The 21,126-nt window shown below is 44.4% G+C and overlaps 1 protein-coding gene across 1 annotated transcript; it reads right to left on the bottom strand.

Annotated features, from left to right (window-relative positions):
* Positions 1 to 14,665: 14,665 nt before the first annotated feature.
* Positions 14,666 to 19,321, bottom strand: S100A11 (S100 calcium binding protein A11). Its single transcript, XM_069478754.1, has 3 exons — positions 19,246 to 19,321; positions 15,897 to 16,049; positions 14,666 to 14,987 (listed from the first exon to the last, which is right to left on the bottom strand). Exons 1-3 carry the CDS (start codon positions 19,246 to 19,248, stop codon positions 14,826 to 14,828), a joined length of 318 nt encoding a protein of 105 aa, XP_069334855.1. The 5' UTR covers positions 19,249 to 19,321; the 3' UTR covers positions 14,666 to 14,825.
* Positions 19,322 to 21,126: the final 1,805 nt, after the last annotated feature.

Below are 21,126 nucleotides of genomic sequence, written 5' to 3'. Positions count from 1 at the left end.
ACAGTGATACTGCTGATCCTGACCCTGGGTAGGCCTAGGCTAATGTGTGTGTGTTTGTGTCTTCATTTTTAACAAAAAGTTTAAAAAGTAAAAAAGTCTAAAGATAGAAGAAAGCTTATAGAACAAGGATATAAAGAAAATATTTTTGTACAGCTGTAGAATGTGTTTGTGTTTTAATCTAAGTATTATAACAAGAGTCAAAAAATTAAAAAAATTAAAATTTTATAAAGTAAAAAGCTTACAGTAAGCTAAAGTTAATTTATCATTGAAGAAAGAAAAATATATTTTTTTTTTCTAAATTTAGTGGAGCCTAAGTGTACAGTGTTTATGAAGTCTATGGTAGGGTACAGTAATGTCCTGGGCCTTCACATTCATGCACCATTCACTCACTGACTCACCCAGAGCAACTTGCAGTCCTGCAAGCTCCATTTGTGGTGAGTGCCCTATACAAGTGTACCATTTTTTTTACCTTTTATACCATATCAATACTGTACCTTTTTTATGTTTATGTATGTTTAGATATACAAATACTTAGCATTGTGTTATAATTGCCTACAATATTCAGTACAGTAACATACTGTACAGGTTTGTAGCCTAGAAGCAATAGGCTATACCATATAGACTAGGTGTGTAGTAGGCTAAACCATCTACCTTCTAGGTTTGTGTCGATACGATCTATGATGTTTGCATAATGATGAAATTGCCTAATGACGCATTTCTCAGAATGTATCCCTGTCGTTAAGCGATGCATGACTGTCCCATAATACTATATCTTCACTATTTTTCCTGTCATTAAATATTTATCAAGAGCATGACTGTTCATTCATTCACTTATTCTTTTTTCTTTTTCATTTAATAAGTAATTGTTCAACTGTACTGTATTGTGGCTTCTCTATTCTCTCCTCTACGATCAGCCAGCAGTGTCTGAGGACTCTGAGGCTCTAATGTGTGCATCTCCACAAGGGATTGGGTATCTAAAACACTGTGCTAAGTGCTGAGGTAAAGTGGTGAAAATAGTCAGCAGATGGTCACTGTACCTGCCCTCATCTGGCTTCCTAACAGCTCTGTGTACTGGTAAGTCCATAAACTCCAAGTACCTGCCTTGCCTATGATCTTTCTCTAGGAAAAGTGGTCCCAGGCAGTTCTTTCACTGGGAAGTAGTTATGCCTTGTCAACCACATGCATACAGTGAAGCCAGCTCTGCTTCCCTAGTAACAACGGATTGGACCAGGGACCAGTGCCTGAGCCAGAGCTGCCCAGCAAGGATGGTGTCCTAGCAGGGGATGAGGGGTGATGTGCAGAGGGAAGCAGACTGAATGACCATCAGAGGCCTGAGGGGGACAGAGGGCTGATTCATTTCGTCTTCTGGAATGGCAACGAGCCAGTGTTCATGTTTGCCAGCAGGCCTGAGGTACGTTCCAGTGTACAAAATGCTGGGAGTTGGAGAGATTGTTCTGCTAATGAGGTAGTATTGGGCATTTACCACTTCTCCATGTGGTGTAGCCACAAAACTCCATTGCCCAGTGGTTCTCAACTGTTTTGGGTTTGTGGCTGTAGCACAGAGGGTGGGCTATCTATCAGAAATGTGTGTTCCTTCTTCCATAGTGCAAAGTTGTTGCTGGGAAGTGGTTGCTTAGCCAGAGATTATGTTCCTAGCACCCCTCATACCTAGGTGGGACTATGTGACAAGTTAGCAACAGAATGGGACTAGAGGTGATATGTGTCACGTGCAGCCAAGGCAGTAAAGAGGTGACTTTTCTATATTCTTTTTCTCCATCTGCCAGGACTCCGAGTCTCTAAGGATGGAAGAGCCATAGTTGGAAAGGGCCTGGATTCCTGAATCACTGTATGGAGTAAAACCACTTGCTGACCAGGAATCCCCTTATTGGACTAGTTATGTAGGTAGGAATTTGGGAGTTTATTTACTACAGCATAACCCTAACAAATAGAGTGGCATTCTTTTGGATGCTAGTATTTTTGGCAGCACATTCAAAAGGATTAATTTGCATGCAGAGTAATTACACTATTATACTATCACACTTCAATATAGTGTCACTGTTTGAGTAGAACTATTAACTGTTCTGATCACTCTCTCTTAGATACTCAGGAGGCAAAGTTCTCCCAGATCTTGGCAAATGCATAGTCTCATTGTTTCTTCATGTGTGTCAAGCTGTGCCCTGCACCACGTGGAAACCTGTGAAGTCCAGCTCAGCATTTTGTCTGCCCAGTCACCGTGTCAACAGCGTGAATCATAGTTGTAGTAACTTTATTCATCAATTGCAGTGTCCTAGGAAAAAGTCACAGAAGTCCTCTATGGCAACTAAGTTGAAAATCACTGATTTGCCAGTGATTGGTCAAGACTTTTTGCTAGCAATCCAAAAAAGAAAAGAAAAGAAAGAAACCCCAAGTGTGGCTGTACTAGTATCCCCTAAATAGAGAGTGTTATTTGTTAAACATTTCTTGTATTTTTCAAACACTTGGGTTATTTCTAATTTTTCATTGTCATAAATAACTGTATATAAAGGACTGCCTTTGTTTCTTTTTTTTTTTAGGCTGGTCAAGTGAAGTAGTGGAGAAGGAACACAGGAATCTGTAAGTGGTTGTGATCAATTAGTTGTAAACACCACTGCACTCAGACCAAACTAAAGGACTACATTTGAATAAATATCTTTGCCCATGTTTGTTTTCTTAGAATATATTTATATCAGGGACTATCTTTTTTTGTTTGTTTGTTTACGTGGATATTAAAGGACAAGTAGGACATCCTGTGGGGGCAGACAGGAGGGAAAAGCATATGTTAGAGCATGGAATTGTGAAGTAGTGGTCACTGCCAGGAATTGCCCCCGGTTCTGCATGGAGAGTGCAGAGTCCCTTAGAGCCTTGGATGGGGATGAGTCTTGAGAGGACGTGCTATTCCTGGGGCACCTGAGATACTCTATGAAGGAGTTTGGATTTTGTTTCTAAAGTAATAAGGAGTCACTGAAGAATATTAAATGGGGAGTTATCAGCTGTGTGGCTCTGGGCAAATCATTTCACCACTATGAACTTGAGTCTCCTTATGGATGAAATAGGGGTAGACGCCTGTCTTCTGGGGTGATGGAAAAGACTGAACCGTCTAATGAACATGACGGCATCCAGCTCAGCCCCAGCAGGGGCAGATCCCCACCTCCTCTGTGTGATCCCTACCCTGCCGAGAGGTGGGTGTAGGGAAGTCAAGCAGGGCTACTCCGTGGCCCAGGGTTTCTGAAGTGTGTGATTTGTGGGTGCACGCCTTGGAGCAGACTTCCCTCTAGGGGACTGGGAAGATTCAACCAAGGCTGCACTTGCTGTGCTGACTTATTTCTAGGAGCTGCAGAAGCTGAACGACTGGAGGGTTTTTTTTTTTTTTTTTTTTAAACATAGAAGAGCTCTTAGATTGGGGTTGGAAACCACCTACTTTCTTCTATGGGTGAGCTGCAATTTCTAATGATTATAACCTACCAAATATTCACTGAGCACCTACTAATTCCTAGCCTGTTCTGGACATGGGGAATATATCAGTGACTAAAACAGGCAAATTTCTGCCCTTACAGGCCTTACGTTCTAGTAGGGAAAGACAAATAAAATACAAGTAATGGGGAAAACTGAACTAACACAAACATTTGTTAAGTTGTATTAAGAGCCATGATGGGAAAAACAATGGTCCAATTAAGAGAAGAATTGAAGGGACCCCTTCAGGTAGAAAGTCAGGGAAGGCTGCACTGAGAAGGGGATATTTTAACCCAGACTTAGAAGAAGAACAGGAACTAGGGTTGCAAATATAGGAGGGGTATGAGGAAGCTTTCTGGCGGAGGGAAAAGCCCGTGCAAAGGCTCAGAGATGGGGAGGAGCTGGGTCTGGCAGGGGAATTGAAAATCACCAGTGTGTCTGAAGCACGCTGAGCCCGGGGAGGGTGACATGGGATGGCGTCAGCCGATTTACAGGGATCTGGTCAAGACTTTTTGTTGGCAATGGAAAAGACAAAAGCGCTTATGTATTGTAGTGGTTAAGAGTGCAGGTTCCAGAGTTTCAGACGGACTTGGGGGTGGATCATGTTTCCTCTGCCACTCGTTACCTATGTGATCTTGGACATGTCACCGAACCTTTTCAAACCTACATTTTCTTATCTAGAAAAGGACTATTTGGCCGGGTGCGGTGGCTCACACCTGTAATCCTAGCACTCTGGGAGGCCGAGGCAGGTGGATCGCTCGAGGTCAGGAGTTCGAGACCAGCCTGAGCAAGAGTGAGACCCCATCTCTACTAAAAAAATAGAAAGAAATTATCTGGCCAACTAAAATATATATAGAAAAAATTAGCTGGGCATGGTGGCGCATGCCTGTAGTCCCAACTACTCGAGAGGCTGAGACAGGAGGATCCCTTGAGCTCAGGAGTTTGAGGTTGCTGTGAGCTAGGCTGACGCCACGGCACTCACTCTAGCCAGGGCAACAAAGCGAGACTCTGTCTCAAAAAAAAAAAAAAAAAAAAGGACTATTAGTGCTCACATCATGGGGGTGTTGTGACTATAAATGGGAAAATGCATGCAAATACTTAACAAAGTGCCTGGCACATAGTAAGTACTCAACTCATGTTAACTGTAAGTGGAGGTTAGGAGGAGCCAGACAGACCCATACTGAATCCTGGCACTGCAGTGTTATTGTTTTGTGCCATAGGCAAGTCTCTGCTCCTTGTTTCCTCATCCATGAAATGGGTTTCAAATTCCTATCCTGGGGGTTAGCTTATTATGGGGGTTATGTGAAGTGCTTTATGTGCAGCCATCTGGAAGGTAGGAGCCACCCCCTCAAGGTCTTTTTGTCATTTTAAAATATTTTCCTGAATATGACCAGCTTTTCTAATAAACACCCCAAAAAAGATACAAAACCAGAATGAAAATCAGTTATTAGTATGTCATGAGTTGGGGTGGCTGACAGAGAAGAAAAAGCATCTTAGGTTTCCTCTACCATTTTCTGGTCATCAGGGAGCCTGATTTCCCAGTTCCTACTATGGGTGTCTTCCAAGGAGGAGGAAACTTGTCCTGTACCTTGAATTAAGTAATTACGCCTGGGCAGAGCACCAGCGTGTCTGAATGCCAATGTCTGGCATTGAGGGAGAACTCTGTAAGACGTGACCTGCCCATCACGGGCTGTTGTCTGCCAGCCTGGTAACACGCATTTCCCTTTTCTTCATTAAAACTTGAGAGCAAGTGGTGTTCGAGGCAGAAATTCTGAGGGTTGTATCAGAGGGAAACAGTTACTTGAGCCACAGCTACCCTTTGTTCATCAATAATACTGGAATGTGGCTCAGACACACAGAAATTCGACTCTGTGTGGCCCCAGTGACTCAAATCCCTTGTGAAATGCTGGCTACTTGGCACAAACTGCTGCCTCGACAATGTCAGCCAGCAGCAGCTAGCTCTGGGTTTTGGGCAGAGCTATTGGCTGGAAGCGGGGGAGGGTGCTGTAAGTCGCTCTGGGAAATAAGGTAATTTGTACTGGGAAAGGGCGTGTCCTTGCTTTCTAGCTAATGTCGTGGGACCCTCTGGTGGCCACACAGTGAGTAGCTCTGCAGTGGGGTTTGCTTTCTCCTGAGTGGTCCAGGCAGAATAAGACACAGGAAGCCTTGTCCAGAAATCAGAGGATTGAATATGGGGCTGGGAAGATTACCCAGTTGGCTAGAGTTGGAGGCTGTGATTTAGGTTGGCACCTGCCCCATTAGCTTATGCTGTTGGTGCTGTTTCTCAGGGCTTGAGCAGTGGGAAAAGTAATAGTCTGTGTACAAGATTAAAAAAAAAGAAAAGAAAAGAAAAGAAAAGAAAATAGAGATATTAGATTGAACTAGTGTTTGATTGCAGAATTTAATCTGTTTTATTGGTTGGCTCTTAAGTAAATTTATTCCAACAGTTTTGAGCAGAGATATTCTGAAAGCCAAAATGCCTAGGTATGGGAGGGTGTACTTGCTGATGATCACTGGGGGCATCTTTGAGGTGTATATTGATCACTTCATATGGAACAGAAATGTATTCCAAGCCTCACTTATTGAAAATTAACATCATAATTTTATAGCCTACAAAGTTCCATCTCATATGTTACTTGTTTCTTATGATCACCCCAAGAAATATTTTAGATTGATTAGTGTTATGATCATAGTAATAATTTATCATGGTTTACACATATTATCTCTAAGTCTGACAAAAGCCCTGTAAGATAGACATTAAGTCTGTTCTAAGATGAGGAAAGGAAGCTCGCAGAGGTTACATAACCTCCCAAAGGGCATAGCTATGGCCCTGTTAGAACTGAGGTAAGCCAGTCTCAAAGCCTCCCCTCTTGTCACCCACCTGCTCTGTCTTCCTTTGGGTAGAGCAACAACGGCAGCTGCTCAGGAACATAACTACGATCTGGGCAGGAACACGAGAAATACTCACAAGCAGCTCTGATATGAGGTGGTGTGTGCGGCTGGTGTTGCGCAGGGGAATTCGGAACAGCAGGCTCCCCTCTGGCTGAGACCCTTAGGAATCATGGGGAATGTAGGCTTTGAAGTGAGTTTTGCAGGTTGGGTCAGATTTGATGGGTGTCGATCAGGCATGTGGGACAGGTGGTGAGAGGAGGGCAGTCCAGGGGGAGGAGTAACATGAGTGACAATGCCGAGGGGAGTATGTGCAGGACGCCTTGGAGAAACAACAAGAGCGGCTAGAAAGAGGACTTGGGTGAGGGATGAGGGCTAGATTATTGATGCTTTTGAATTCTAGGCTAAAAATGTAAATGGTAGGTGCAATTAAACCTCAGAAGGAGGCATCACAGCTGACTGTGGAGTAGGATGACAGCCTGGTGTGAGAATGGAGTGGAGGTGGGAGGAATGAGGGCCAAGGAGGAGGGAGGTGAGGCTGGTGATGGTGCAGGCCTCAACTGCACTGATGGTGGTATGGGTGGACAGGAAGGTACAGATTTGAGAGAAATCACAGGAAGAATCAGCAGGCTGCCACTGCTGAGCTCCAGGGCAAAAGAGAGAAAGGAGCACAACCACCTGGAATTTTCCAGACCTGGGCACCTGGAGCATTGTGCCAAAGGCAGGGAGGAGGCACTGGTTTGGGAAGGAAGGCACTGAATGAACTGCCGAGCTGCTGGTGGAATTTCTTAGGTGGAAACTACTTGCTTTGTGATTAGTCTTAAATTGTTGTCTCACCCCTGGCACGGTGACCTGCAAGGAAGAGTGTGTAGACACTGGTTCTCCCAGTTGTCTCTTCATAGAGACCTGCCTCCCTAGGCAGCACCCTAGGGCTCCCTGCACATGCTTCATGGTCAGGCTGGGATCCTGGCAGGATGCCCAGCTCCAGCATCATTTTTGCCATCTGGGCTCAGCTATCTAGTGGGGAGAGCATTAGCCTGGGAGCTGGTCAGTCGGCTATAACTGCTGGGCGGGGTGCCGTGGGGGATGCACAAATGAAGTCGGCACAGTGGAGGAATTCACACTCCAGGTGAGCAGACAGGTTGCCATGGAAAGCAGTGAGGGGAGGCCAGGAGGTTGAGGTACTGGCTGGGGACCGACTGTAGAGCCAGACAGCTACAGGTTCTGGTTGGATGTCATTTCCACCAGGAAACCTCTCTGACCCCCCTTAGACAGAGGTTGTGTGTTACTCCTTAGGCTCCCTTAGCACCTCCTGGTCCTTATCACAAGGAAGAGATATTGCCTCTGCACTCTTTTGTCTCCCTCAGTGCCTGTGGGACATTGGGGTCAGAGATTTCTCTTTGCCTGTTATGTATTCTGAACAGAGTAGGCTCTGAGTGGATTTGGGCAGGAAGTGTAAATCAGTGGTCAACATGGGCTGCTCAGCAGAGTGGTCCTGGCTCAGACTGGCATGCTCTATGCGTACAAATCCCACTGGGGCATCGGAGGAGGGAAGAATGCATTGAAACTCCCCTGTACCCTATAGCCCATCTCAGCCTGAGCATGCTCAGTTTCTCTTTTTTGGAAAACATAACTTAAAATATATCACCTATTCCAGCAAATAAATGAGTTAAAAATGTTTTAAAAGACATTTAAACTTCTCAGCTTAATCTGTTCTTATAAGTTAACAGTAGATACATTCTCCATGACTGTGGTAAAGATCTATTAGCGACAGAAAAGCTTCCTGTTATGAGATAGCTGCCCATCAACTTGACCCAGCATAGGGTAATGCATATTTTTTCTTGCTAGTATTTAATAGTGGCAGCTGTGGTAAAATAGAAAGAGGATTAGAGAATTGGTTTGAGTGCAGGTTCTCCCATTCATTAGCTTTGTGTCCGAGGGCAAGTCACTTAACCTCACTGAACCTGTTTCTTCATCTACAAAGTGAAGATAATCATACCAATATTTGGGAAACCCATTACATTTCACAAATCATTTTTGTGGACAGATGTTCCTTGACTTTCTATGGGGTCATGTCCCAATAAACCCATCATAAGTTGAAAATATCATAAGCCGAAAATGCAGCCCAGAGCCTTTTCGGCAAAAGAATCACTGGTGCTTAAATTCTGAAATCTTGTTGTTGCATATTGCTTTTGCACCATCGTAGAGTCAAAAATCGTAAATCAAACCATTGTAAGTTGGGGACCATCTGTATTTATTCAGGTACTTACTGAGTGCCAGCAATATGCCTGGCACTATCTAAACACTGTTGGATGTAGAAATAAATAGTCCTTGACTTCGAGGAACCCTAGCCTTGCAGGGCAGGCAGATAAATGAAGCAACATGTACACAGTGAAAGTATTACGGCCGAGGTGACTCTGGTTGTTGCTGTAGTGCAGAGCAGAAAGTAGAGATACCTGAACCCGATGGTGGAGTTAGGGGAGGCTTCCTGGAGGAGGAGCCACTTGAAGATAATCTTGAAGGATAAGTAAGAGCCAGGCAAGGAACGTGGGAAGGTGCAGGAATAAGGGAGAGGCTTCTGGAGAAATCCAGATGATTTGGAGGTTTTGTGGGTGTGTGGGGTGTGTGTTTGGAGGTTGCAGGAGACCAGGACATAGAAACTACAAAGGACCAGATCACAAAGCACTTCTGATGCTGAGTGAAGAGACTTGAGCCTTATTTTGAATATTGTGAGGAGAAATTGAAAGTTTAACATTTATATATGTTTTTCTGATTATAAAGGTGATGAATGTCCATTGAGAGAAAAATGAAAAATACAGAAACATATAAAGAAAAAGAGGAGCATCAAGAGATAACCATTGTTCCTATTTTGGTAATGAAGGTATATGTATATAACTACCGGATCCTGGCATCACCTGGGAGCTTGTCAGAAACGCAGAATCTCGAGCATCCACTCCAGACCCAAGGAATCAGAATCTGCCCCTAAGAGACCAAAGGTGCGTGGCAGTGTGCCGGGGATTGCGCAGGGCCGGGGAGTGCAAAGGACAGGGACAGCTGTGCTGATCCGGTGGGCGGGGAGTCTTTATGCAAGACATGAGACAATGTAAATTTTGTAGAACTTGTGGGATTAGGCCAAATAGAGGGCAGAACAGTGATGAATGCTTTAGCAGTTAAGGTAGGTATGGAGTCAGGCAGACTCGGCCTTGCCTCTTACTTATTTGCTGTGGGACCTGGGAAAGGTTCCATCTCTTGGTGCCCTAGTATCCTCATCTGTAAAATAGATGTTAATAATTGAGCTTATATTATAGGCTTATTAATAGGAGTAAAAGAGATAATGTATGAAAATCTCCTAGACAGTGTATGACATGTAGTAAGTACTCAATAAATTATTAGCTATTACTATTATTACTATTAATATCAACAATAGGGTATAACACTTAGGACATGAAAGACACTCAATAAATTTATGTTGTATTATGTCAAATGGAATGCCATGGGAATGAAGAAAGAGCAAAGATGCAGAGGCAGTGGAAAGCCTTGAAAACCAGATTGGTTGCAGACATACAGACCAGCATGGGGAGCTAGTTGAATCCATGAATGGTTAGACTTTTACAGATGGGAGAGGCTACAGGGACATAAGAAGGGAAGGTCAAAGACTGAGTTTGGGAATGACCACAGTGAAGGCACAGGGAAAGGAAGAGCTGTCAAAGGAAACAAAAAAGAATGAGAGGTTACTAAAAGGTAGCAGGGATCCTTGAAGAAAGGTCTGGTGCAGGAAATGTACAAGATGAGCCAGGAACATCTTGTCACATCAGAAAGCAAAGACTACTGTCGTCATGTCAAAGGGACTTAGGACCCAGCTGACAGGAGCTCCCACTGGCCAAACATGGGACAATATAAGCATCAATAAGGAAAATAACAGAAACATATCAAATATGCTTAAATCCGTGAGTTAATAATGATATTAAACAACAAAATAATCTTATTGATCACTTTAGAGAATGCTAGGGAACCAACTGATATTTGGAAAACTTATAAATAAAGGAAAAGAATCAAGTATTTACTCTGATTTTCCTATGTAAGATATTCTTTAGGATAGAAATAGTTGATGAGGAAAAGTTTCTCTTTAGAAAAGCATCATAACTAAACATAAAGAAAATGGAATAAAATTATTTTGATTTTGCAACTCCTAATAAAAAAATAGATCTGGGCAAGGAGCATCAGTGGCTGCTGACATCACAAAAGGAGAAGCTAACAGTTGTTACCCGTCTCCTGATGAAACCGAACTCTGAAGTATTCTTACCAAAAAGCTCAGACCTGAATCCTTCAGATCTAACTCCCAATTTTAGAACATATGAGCAGAAGAAGAACATGTTAAACATTAACACAGGAATATAATCAGCTAAAGCCAAGCTGTGGAAATTCTACAAGATAAGTGCACCAGTTTCTTCTTCAATAAATAAACAGCAAGGGACAAGGAGAAAGAGAGAGAGAGGAAGAGAGACACAGACTAAAAGAATCATAAGATACATATCAACCAGTTGCAATATAGGAACCTTATTTCATAATGATTTGAGCAAACGAACCATAAAAAAAAATCTTTATGAGACAAGTGGGGGAAATTTGAACATTGAATATTGAAGAATTCAGGTTAATTTTTTTAGATTATTTATGATTTTGTTTTAAAAATAAAGACTCCTTACCATTTAGATATATATATATTGAAAGGGATGAAATGATATGTTGTCTAGAATTGACTTCAAAACAATCCAGGGTTGGGGTGGCTATAGGTAAGTGTATAAATTAAACAAGATAGTACCCATGAGCCAGCATCTAATATTCTATTTTTACAAAAATGTTCCATGATAAAAAGAAAAAGGGGACAGGAGGTAAAAACAATCCTTTGTGTCTAGCATTCCCTTCCATGGGCATTTTCACACTCATCATTTCCCCTGAGTCTTAGAACACGCTGTAGGGAGATAAGGTAGGTAGCATTATCTCCATTTTCCAGGTAAGGAAGAGGAGACGCAGCATTTGTCCAAGATCATGTAACGAGTTTGGCAGATCTGGGACTAGAATCCAAGGTTTCTAAGACCAGAGGAAGACAAGGTGGTGTGGTGGGAATCCAGGAAGAGGGAGATGATTTCTGGGGGCCATGGGGTCGTCAGCAGAGTCCACCAGTGCTGTGGATCAGGACAGGGAAGGCTGAGAACAGCCAGTGGATTTGGTAACAGAGTGAGTAAGGGCGTGTTTGACCCTGGGGAAAGCCATTTCAGCAATGGGGAGGAGAAAGCAACCTGCCTGCCCGGAGTGGGGAAGTTTAGTAGCGAGGAGATGAGAAGGGTGAGTTAGGATGTGTGAGGCAACCTTTGCTGCCTAGTTGATGTTAATTCACACCTTTCCTAACTTTCATGTTTGGGTTTCTTCCTCCGCTAGAAGGTAATCTCTTTGTGGACTGACTTGCAACATTGTCTTTGCATTCCTGGCAGAAGCCTTGGGGACTCTGCAGATCCTGTGCAATAATAATGTTGACACTAAGTAGTTGTGAGGTTAATATATGAATCTGGTAGCAGAAACATTTCTCTTGTTCTCAGCCCAGAGAGGTGGGGCAAGGGAACCAGGATTACTGCCGCTTCTCTCTGCCCTTGCTGCCTATTCTCACAGGCTGCTCGAATCACACAGAACCCAGTTCCCAGCCAGTGCAGACTTGCCTCTCCCTCCACGGCTTCTTTCTTGGTAGTGACTGGGGGAGATTTAGGAGATTAGGGAGAGCCGGGAAACAAAGCAAGAATTATTGTAGTTGCACAGGTGTGGTCCTCTCAGTCTTTCTGCCTGAATTCCCAACACATCTCTCACCAGGTTCCTGGACAGTACAATAGGGTCATTGTGAGGTGGGTGGGTGGGTGAGTCACCGAGGTCTTCCTGAGGTGCAGCGGGGCAGGGAGAGTTCCTCTCCCCTATCGCTGGAGCTGGGCCACAAATTGCTGGTGGAAGGCCCAGCTTCAGAATCCTTTATGTATTTGCACAACTCTATATTTCATTTATAGAATCTCTATTTGGTTCTTTTTTTCTTCATGTATTCTTTTTCTTGATTTATGCATTCAATTTTTTGCTTTATTTATGCAAACATTTTAAACATATTTATGTTGAAGTCCTTCTAGATTATTCTCTCTTATTACCTGAGTGCAAAGTCTCTTATCTGTTGCATGTACTATATCCTTCATGAGAAGTTTAATGTTTGCCTATGAGCCTATTTTCAGTGAGATTTATCTCCTGTGGAAATCCTCCAAATGCCCATGAGGTGGCTTTGCATTTGCCAAGGGTTATGGCGCTTCCTGCTCTGGAGCAGTTTTCAGTTCATTTCTAGCCTGGGGATTCAGTACCAGGGAACAGTGTGTGTTTGAACCCCATGCCTTCTGGAAGCACAAGCGCAGTACTTTGGTTTCTCTCGATGACTTTGCTCCTCCCCAGAGCTCATTCTGAGTCTTGCCCTAGGATGGTGGGCCAAGTTTTCCAGTCTCTACCGTGGACAGAGCAGCTCTTTAACAGTGTGTCCTTTCGCTAGGAGCTCAGGTCCAGTTCTCCCCACAGCCCAGAGCCACGTGGCCTCAACTCGGGGGCACTGTTACAGCTAGGAGTTTCTTTTTTGCTTCTGGCATCTGGATGTTTCTCTTTCAGTCTTTTAATTGACCAAGTATTTTAACTCTTTTTTTTTTTTTGGTGAGGGCAGGGATTCTATTTTATCCAGTATTATTTGCAGCAGGAAAGAGGCTTTCTGTATCTGCTCCATCCTCAATCTTGACAAAAGTCCTACTATCATGGCCTAAATCTTCATCAAAAGGATGGATCTTTCTTTGCTCTCTCTCTTTCTCTTCTTCTGCTTCCCAAGCTGGACCTTTTCTTCAGACTCAAATTTGGAATGCCTGCGGGGCATTACCAACCAGACCAATACAACACATACCCTCACTGAGCTCATCACCTCCTCCCCAAGACAATCCCTCCTGGTGTCTCTCTCTTCCACTCACTTTGCTTATGGGGGGCCCTCCATGCGGGTTGATTTGAATCTTGAGTTAGATGCTTGGTACTGATTGGATCTTACTTATGAAAACCTGAGGGTACCAAGCAAGTAAGGATTTCCTGGCTAGTTCCCTTGAGCCTGGTGTATTAAAGCCAGGGCCAGTGATTTCTTGGTAGAATAACAAACAGTATATACCCTTAGGGTGCTTGATATTATTCCAGCTCTTCCCTGGCTCAGTGTTCTTTGGGATCATGACACCTTTTTTTCCCATAAACAGTGCACCTGCCAAGGGAATATTATAGAAACTTCTATTGACTACAGATTTTCCCTCTCGTGCTGCTAATGAATTAAGGAACTCATCCAAGATGTAGCTACAGTTCAACTCAAAAAATTTGGGACTTGCTAGCCTGAGAGACTGGCCTTCAATTTGGAATGTCAGAGCCAAATAACGACCTCAGAAATGGTCTAAGCCATTCCACTTAATTTATGACAGAATAAACTGTGATCTAGAGAGATTTTTACTAATTAGTGAAAACTTCCATAGATGGATAAGGAATCAGAGATTTTCTAGAAACACATCACTTTCTGCCCATGCTTCTTAGGGATGATTGCACACTGCTGAAACCTGCCTCTCCTCTCTATCTGTCACCTTTAACCCTGGGTCAGCCTTCTTACCTTCTTTCTGGGCTCTCCCTGCTGCTTTATCAGAGGCTTTAGAAAGTGAAAACTAATGTTAACACTCGCTTAACCTTGGCAACACTAGCCTCCTTGCTATTCCTCAAACACCCTAGCTCCTTCTCACCTGAGGACCTTTGCCCTTCCTGTTGCTTCTCCTGAAACTCCCACCCCCATCAGCACAAATGTCATCTCCTCAGAACAGTGCCCTCCCCCAGCCCCGTTAATCTCTAACATAATTATAATTTTTTCTTCCTAGGATTTACCACACTCTGATAGGCCTTTGTTTATTCATTCCCTGACTAGAAATTACACTCCGTGAAGGCAAGACCCTGTCTGTTTTGCTGGTTGTATCCTCAGGGCCTATGACAGTGCCTATAGTAGGGGTGGATAGATATTTCATGAGTGAATAATGACATTAAGTGACACCTCTCCATCAGTCTGAGTAATTTAGAGATGATTCTGGCTGTATCATTAGTTATGATGCTATGTACACCTGAGATGCATTTTTAGCATTTACTATGCAGCTCCTGGTGACAGCTTCCATCCGCCTGATTTACATTCCTCCCACTCTCCACCCTCCCTTGCACAAATTCACTTACTTTCCGGTTCCTGTTTTAAAAAAATGACACTGTTTTATTAGTACCTGCAGGTGAGGCCTATATAGGGTGGTGGGTGTGCTGTGCTCAGGGGACATGTGAGCTGTGAGGAGGGGATGATGACTGGGAGGCTGGAAGGAAAGGGGGTGGGTTTGGAGGCCATGCCCATGGGGTCCTCAGATTCGCTTCTGGGGATAGGCAGCCTTGAGAAAGGAGTCATGGCAAGCCACGGCTATGCCGCCAATAAGATTAAGGAATTCTTGGAAATCTAGCTGCCCATCAGAGTTGAGGTCCAGTTTCTTCATCATGCGGTCAAGCACACCAGGGTCCTTCTGGTTCTGCAAAGGTAATAATAATAATAACAACTTTATATTGCATTTTTTAAGGTGCTTTCAAATATGTTGCTACATTTTATTCTCACAGGAGGTAAGGTACAGGATAGGGACTGTTAATACTCCTATTTTCCAGATGCAGAAACAGATTCAAAGAGGTGAAGTGATCTGCTTAAGGGGAAGACTTGGGGCTTGAACCAAGGTTTTCCTGTTCCCAGTCCAGGGTTCTTTCTATGACATTAGGGGTTATTCAGTCTTGTAGAATCAGTGGAACACTTCTTTCAAGTGTTCCACACAACTCCACACAACTGTGCAAAAGTGGAACGATTTCAGGTAGAAAGAGGGCATAGGCCCAGTCATTGGACCTCCCAACACATACACATGCTTATAGCCACTGGTCATATATCGCTATTTACATTTAAATTTAAGTTAATTAATTTAGAAACTCAGTCCTTTGGTCACACTAACCATGTTACAAGGGCTCAGCAAGTACATGTGACTGGTGGCTTCTATATTGGACAGTGCAGATATATATTTCCATCACTGCAGAAGGCTCTATTGGACAGGGCTGCCTTAGAGCCTTTGGGGTGGAAGAATAAAATCAGAAAATGGTTCTATTATGTCATATACCATTTCATATACCTCTCTTCCTAAATGGAAAAACAAATCACCATTCCCTATGCCATGCAGTTTGAACACTTTGATCTTTAAAACACATCTTAACTCAAAGAAAAGCAGAAGTGAAGGCCCTTTTATAGTCATTCAGAGCTCACTCTGAGGCCTAGGCTCCGCCTGGCTTGGAATGAGTGCAAAGGAGGCAGGAGTGTGAGGAGTCAGTTCCTGGCCCTTCATTCTTGGCCATTCTGCCAGGGGCTTGTTTCATGCTGGGGGTGGGGGGAAGGCTGGGACCAGTACCTTTGTGAAGGCAGCCAGTTCTGTATTCATGAAGTTTAGGAACTCAGTCTTGGAGAGAGTGTGGTTGAAATTATCCTTTCCAGCATACTTCTGGAAAACAGCAATCAGGGACTCGATGCACCGCTCAGTCTCTGTAGGGCTGGAGATTTTTGCCTTTGGAGAAAAAAAAAAAAAAATGCAGGGCTCAGACAAGGGCTGGATGCTGGAGAGCACTCCAGAGAATCTCCTCTCCTCACTTCGGGTCAAAGCAGTTTCCTAAAAGACTGGGTCATTTTTCAGGGGTCCAAGACACATTCTGTGAGCTTCCTTCCCACCTCTCCTCGCATGTTTATTCCAGGTGAAATATATGGAGGGTAAATATGGAGCATTGAGGGTATGCTTGAAAGCAGCAGACTGCCTCGATGAGAGTGGGAGGGGGACAGAATATTCTTAGAAGGTGCAGATAAATATATGTGTAACTCTGTATCCACAAACCCATATGCACACCAAGCACTGTCTATTAAATAATTTCCTATTTTCTAAGAGTGTATAGAGCCTTTTGTGATGAATGAAATGCCAGTTCTTTTTAAAGCAATACTGAATTCCTGGGACTCACATACTGTCTTGAAGAAAACTGAAAGCATAGCTATCATTGTGTACGGCATGGGAGATGTGAGAACATTCTAGATGTTCAAAAGTGGCTTTCATATTTCAGAGTTAGGAAACATTAATTTTAGATATGAGGAGGCTGAGGTATAAGAAGGGAATTGATTCGGCAGAACCAACTCTAGAATCCGGATCTCGAGCGCCTTTCTGCAGTCCTCAGCCGTGCCGCCGCCCACCTCCAGGTGCCACTAATTCCACAGGAAGGGCCAGCGGCACTTCTCTAGGGGTCACTTCAAATCAGAAAGGTTCATATGGAGGCTCTTAGATTGCGGCTCACACAGCGTCTCCAGAGGAGGAGATTCAAATGCTTCCCTCACAGCAGAATTCTTCAAGGAAATCCTGTCGGGTGGAGCCTGCCGGCCATTCCAGCCAGGACAGGGGTCCCAGAAGCGAGGAGCTGTTGGCCTCCCCCTTGTGGACAAGAGCAGCAACTGCAGGTTGTCTGGGAAACGGGCCTGGCCACACCCTTCCTCTTTTCATGTCCCGGTATTAACAATGATTTATGTTAGGATGGTGACGTTTGCAACTTAGCGTTCAGCCTTTAATTTGTTCTTAGTAAGCACTTCCTGGTACTCAGAGCTAGCGCCTTTCTGGCTCTGTAATTCGCACGTGCTAAGGACTGAGCGGAGCCCTTAGTTGCACAGCTGAGGGTTGGTCTCCGTCCCTCCTTCAGCCTTTACACCTCTCTGTCTGCCCCTCTGTGCTTTACCCGCCTAACCGAGATGCCTGCCTCCCATTGCATCTTGGAGCATTCAGGGCCCCTGAGCCCTTCCAGAGGAGGATCCTTTCCCAACAATCATATTGAGGGTTTTTTTTGTTTTTGTTTTTTTCTTTCCCTAAAGAGAACTTTTTCTTAAGGGAAGTGTTGGTAGGTTCAGGGGCTTTGGGAGAGAAAAAAATACGATAGCCTAGAAGCAGATGTGTTTGTCCTGTTACAACATGCTTTTCTTATCAGGACTAAAATCTCACTGTCTTACTAATATATCAGATGACAGGAAGAAGGCTGGCTGGTAAGGTAGAAGGTTCCAGGCTGAGGAGTACGGGCTTTGTGAGCTTTTTCTAAAACTGCAGATGCTTCCCTGCCCCCTTTTCTTGCAGAATTCAGATAGTTTTCATTTTCCAGTACCAAAGTGCCTTTCTGCTTTACATTTTTTTCTCCTTAACATCAGTCTTGATGTAATTTAGATGATCATTTTCTTTTGAAAACTGTTGCTATTGTTACCAGCCACATGGAGAAAATTAAAACCTCTGCATTCCGACCATCCTCCCGCACTCCCCACCCCCAATTCTGCAAAGCAAAAGAAACACAATTATCAAATTACTAAAATGGAATTGCCTAATTTGTAGAGCTCCAGGGGACTTTGGAGATGGCAAGGCTTTGCCCAAGGTGGAACAGTGGCTGAAGGACTGGAGAACCAGCGGTCTCCACGCCTCACTGCACCCTTGGAGTTTTATCTGGTGGGAACCTTGCTAGAAAGGAGAAACGACAAATACTGTCAAATAACTTTAAAAATGCAGCCTAGCACTCAATATGTGAAGAAAAAAATATGAAAAATAAGTAACAATAAAGACTCAAGTATTGCGGTTCACATTCTTACCAACACCTTCCTTTCCAGTCACCCTGTGCAGTAGCAGGACTGCAACCCCAGACAATACACAAGTGAATGGGCGTGGCGGTGTCCCAATAAAATGTTATTTATGGACGCTTAAGTTCAGTTGTCATGTAATTTTCACATGTCACAAGTTATTATTCTTTTTTTTTTTTTTTTTTTTTAATTTTCTTTCAACCATTTACAAATGTAAAAGCCATTCTTAGCTTGTGGGCAGAACAGAAAACCCGATTTGGCCCGCGGGCCAAAGTTTGCTGACCCCCTTCATTAAGGGGAGGTAAAGAAAGAGGGAGATTTTGGAGGTGGATTAACGGAAAAGACAGGGAGTTCAACGTCGAGAAGAAAGAAGCTGAGAGGAGAAAGGTCCTGGAGCGAGTGCCTGAAAAGATGGTGGGATAAGAGGAAGAGGAAGGAGGAACGGGGCCAGGCTGGGACCCGGCTCCTCCCACATTCCTGGCTGCGGTTCCGCTCGCCGCCACGGGCTTGGGTTTCAGGCTCTTTGTGCCTTGGCTTTTCGCCGGCTGCTTACTGAAAGTTTGATTTTCCCTGAAACTCAGACGAAGTTCCTTTTCTGGCCTACAGAAATAACTAGTGACGCCTCACAGAATCCCAACCCGCTGTCTTTAGCTTTTGTCCCAGGCTTCCCTTGCCTTCTGGGAGACCAGTGACGAGCGGCTTCAAACATAACCCAAGAAAGTCACCCCCTCCGTTCCATTCCAGGCTGAGAGGGAAGCCGCCTCTGGGGGCCCGGGAACTGGGGAGGCCTCCACCCCTGCGGGTGGGGGGGCAGGGTGGCTTCCGTGCCCGGGCACGTCCAGCCGCCCGCGGCCGCCCCGTGGACTTCCTCTCCGCCGTCCCAGACCTTATCTTGACTGGCCAAGCAAGAGAATCTCCGCTGCACCCCTAGGAGGTTGTTACAGGTATAATTTTAGGGCTTCTTTCATCCTCTCTTCCACAGCTCCCTCCCACGTTTGTATTTCCTGCTCTGTCTCCCGCCACATCCACACGTACATTAAAGATAAAGCCTGGTGGAAAGTAAGCTGTTGCTTTTTTCTTTTCATTTAAGAGGGAGAAAAATAAAAAGTGAGGCTTACCATGTTGGAGTTGAGCGAGGCACGGGAGGCTGCGGCTGGGAGCGGCGCGGAGAGCTGTGAGCGCGGGGCGGGCGGGCCGGAGCCTCTCCCCGGGCCGCCCACGCCCTGCCCAGCCCAGCCTTGCACAAGCCCCGCCGGGCGGCCCTCGCCGCGCCCCGCCCGCCGCGCGTCCCGGCCGCCGCCCTCCTCGCTGGCGCACGGCTTCGCCTCGAAACTCACAGGAACCCGCGCTCCTTTCTGAGACTTAAACAATCTCTCTCCCCTCGTCCTGTGAATCTTGAAGTTTTGACCTTTCAGAATTAAAAGTTTTGCATAAATCTTTAGGACCTTTGTCCATGTCCGTGGGTCTTCTCTATGTATGAGTTCATTCTGGATATTCAGGTTAGATTGGCAGAAAGGCCCCTTTTAAAAACAGGAGTATTAATACAGGGTGTGCGTCTTTATTGTAGAGAAGTTCTCTAGAAGCTAGGGCTATCTATTCCTCCATACCGCAGATATTTAATAGCGTAAACAGTGGTGGTTATTGCCAAGGGACTATGGCCATCCTTCTCTCAAGCTTTTCTCTAAACTGAGTTCGAAAGACAAAAACCGAAACCCAAACTACTGCGATTAAAACTAGTAAGGCGTTTATCTATATGCAGTTTGCAATAGAGTTGGGAGCTTTAGAGTTTTATTAAGAACCAGAAGCTCTGGGTTCTACTCCTGGGTTTCTTACTTCATTGCAATCATTTTGACAAGACCCCTCACTTCTTTGAGCTTCCATTTCCTAATCTGTAAATAACTCATGAAATAGGCCTTTCTCGGTTTTTGGAGGCCTTTCTCATCACATTTCACATCACATGCAATGGTGACTTTGATAGGGCTCCCAAAACTGCAGAGTAGATGCCAGTGAGAGACAAAGTGAGACACAACGGGCTGCCGGCATTGGCATCCTGTGACTCTGCTCTCACAGCTGCAGCTGGTCACCACCCCGCCCCCCAACAGAAGACAAATCTCCATCTCAGCTGTTACTCCAGGCCCACATTTTCAGTTGCTTGTTTATTCGCTTTAAAGTCCCACCTGCACTTCGGGCTCAATAACTCAAGAATAACTCATTTTTCCTAAATCTGTATCTCTCTTGGCTCCTTCCTCTCTGCTGATGGTACTGCCATTCTTCCAGTTTCCCTACTTGAGAACATTAGAGCCACATTTTGTCTGTAAATCTCTTTCTGTCCTCCAATTCTTACCAAATGCCAGGTAATAATCAGTTTTTGTTTTTTTTTTTTTTTTTGAGACAGAGTCTCACTTTGTTGCCCAGGCTAGAGTGAGTGCTGTAGCGTCAGCCTAGCTCATAGCAACCTCAAACTCCTGAGCTCAAGGGATCCTCCTGTCTCAGCCTCCCGAGTAGTTGGGACTACAGGCATGTACCACCATGCCCGGCTAATTTTTTCTATATATATTTTTAGCTGTCCATATAATTTCTTTCTATTTTTAGTAGAGATGGGGTCTCGCTCTTGCTCAGGCTGGTCTCGAACTCCTGAGCTCAAACGATCCGCCCACCTCGGCCTCCCAGAGTGCTAGGATTACAGGCGTGAGCCACCGCGCCTGGCCAATAATCAGTTTTATTTTCATACTCTCTCTTGCATCTGTCTCTCATATTTTCTATTCCCACATCCACTGTTCCAGTTTTGGTTTTCATTCCCTCTTCCTCCACTTTCCTAACTGGTTTCTTGCCCTTCAATCTGTTCTATTGACTGTTAAAAACACATTTTCCTAATGTGTTCTTGCCTACTTAAAACCAAAACACAACACAACAAAAGAAACAAACAAAAATGGCTCTCTAATTCCTTTTATATCAAATCTGAACTCCTTAGCCTCTATGTGGCTCTGAATAACGTCTTA

The sequence above is a fragment of the Eulemur rufifrons genome, chromosome 8 (genome assembly GCF_041146395.1).
Source record: "Eulemur rufifrons isolate Redbay chromosome 8, OSU_ERuf_1, whole genome shotgun sequence".
NCBI lineage: Eukaryota > Metazoa > Chordata > Mammalia > Primates > Lemuridae > Eulemur > Eulemur rufifrons.
The sequence above is the reverse complement of the archived record's forward strand: the minus strand, read 5'-3'. Positions and strand labels throughout refer to the sequence as shown.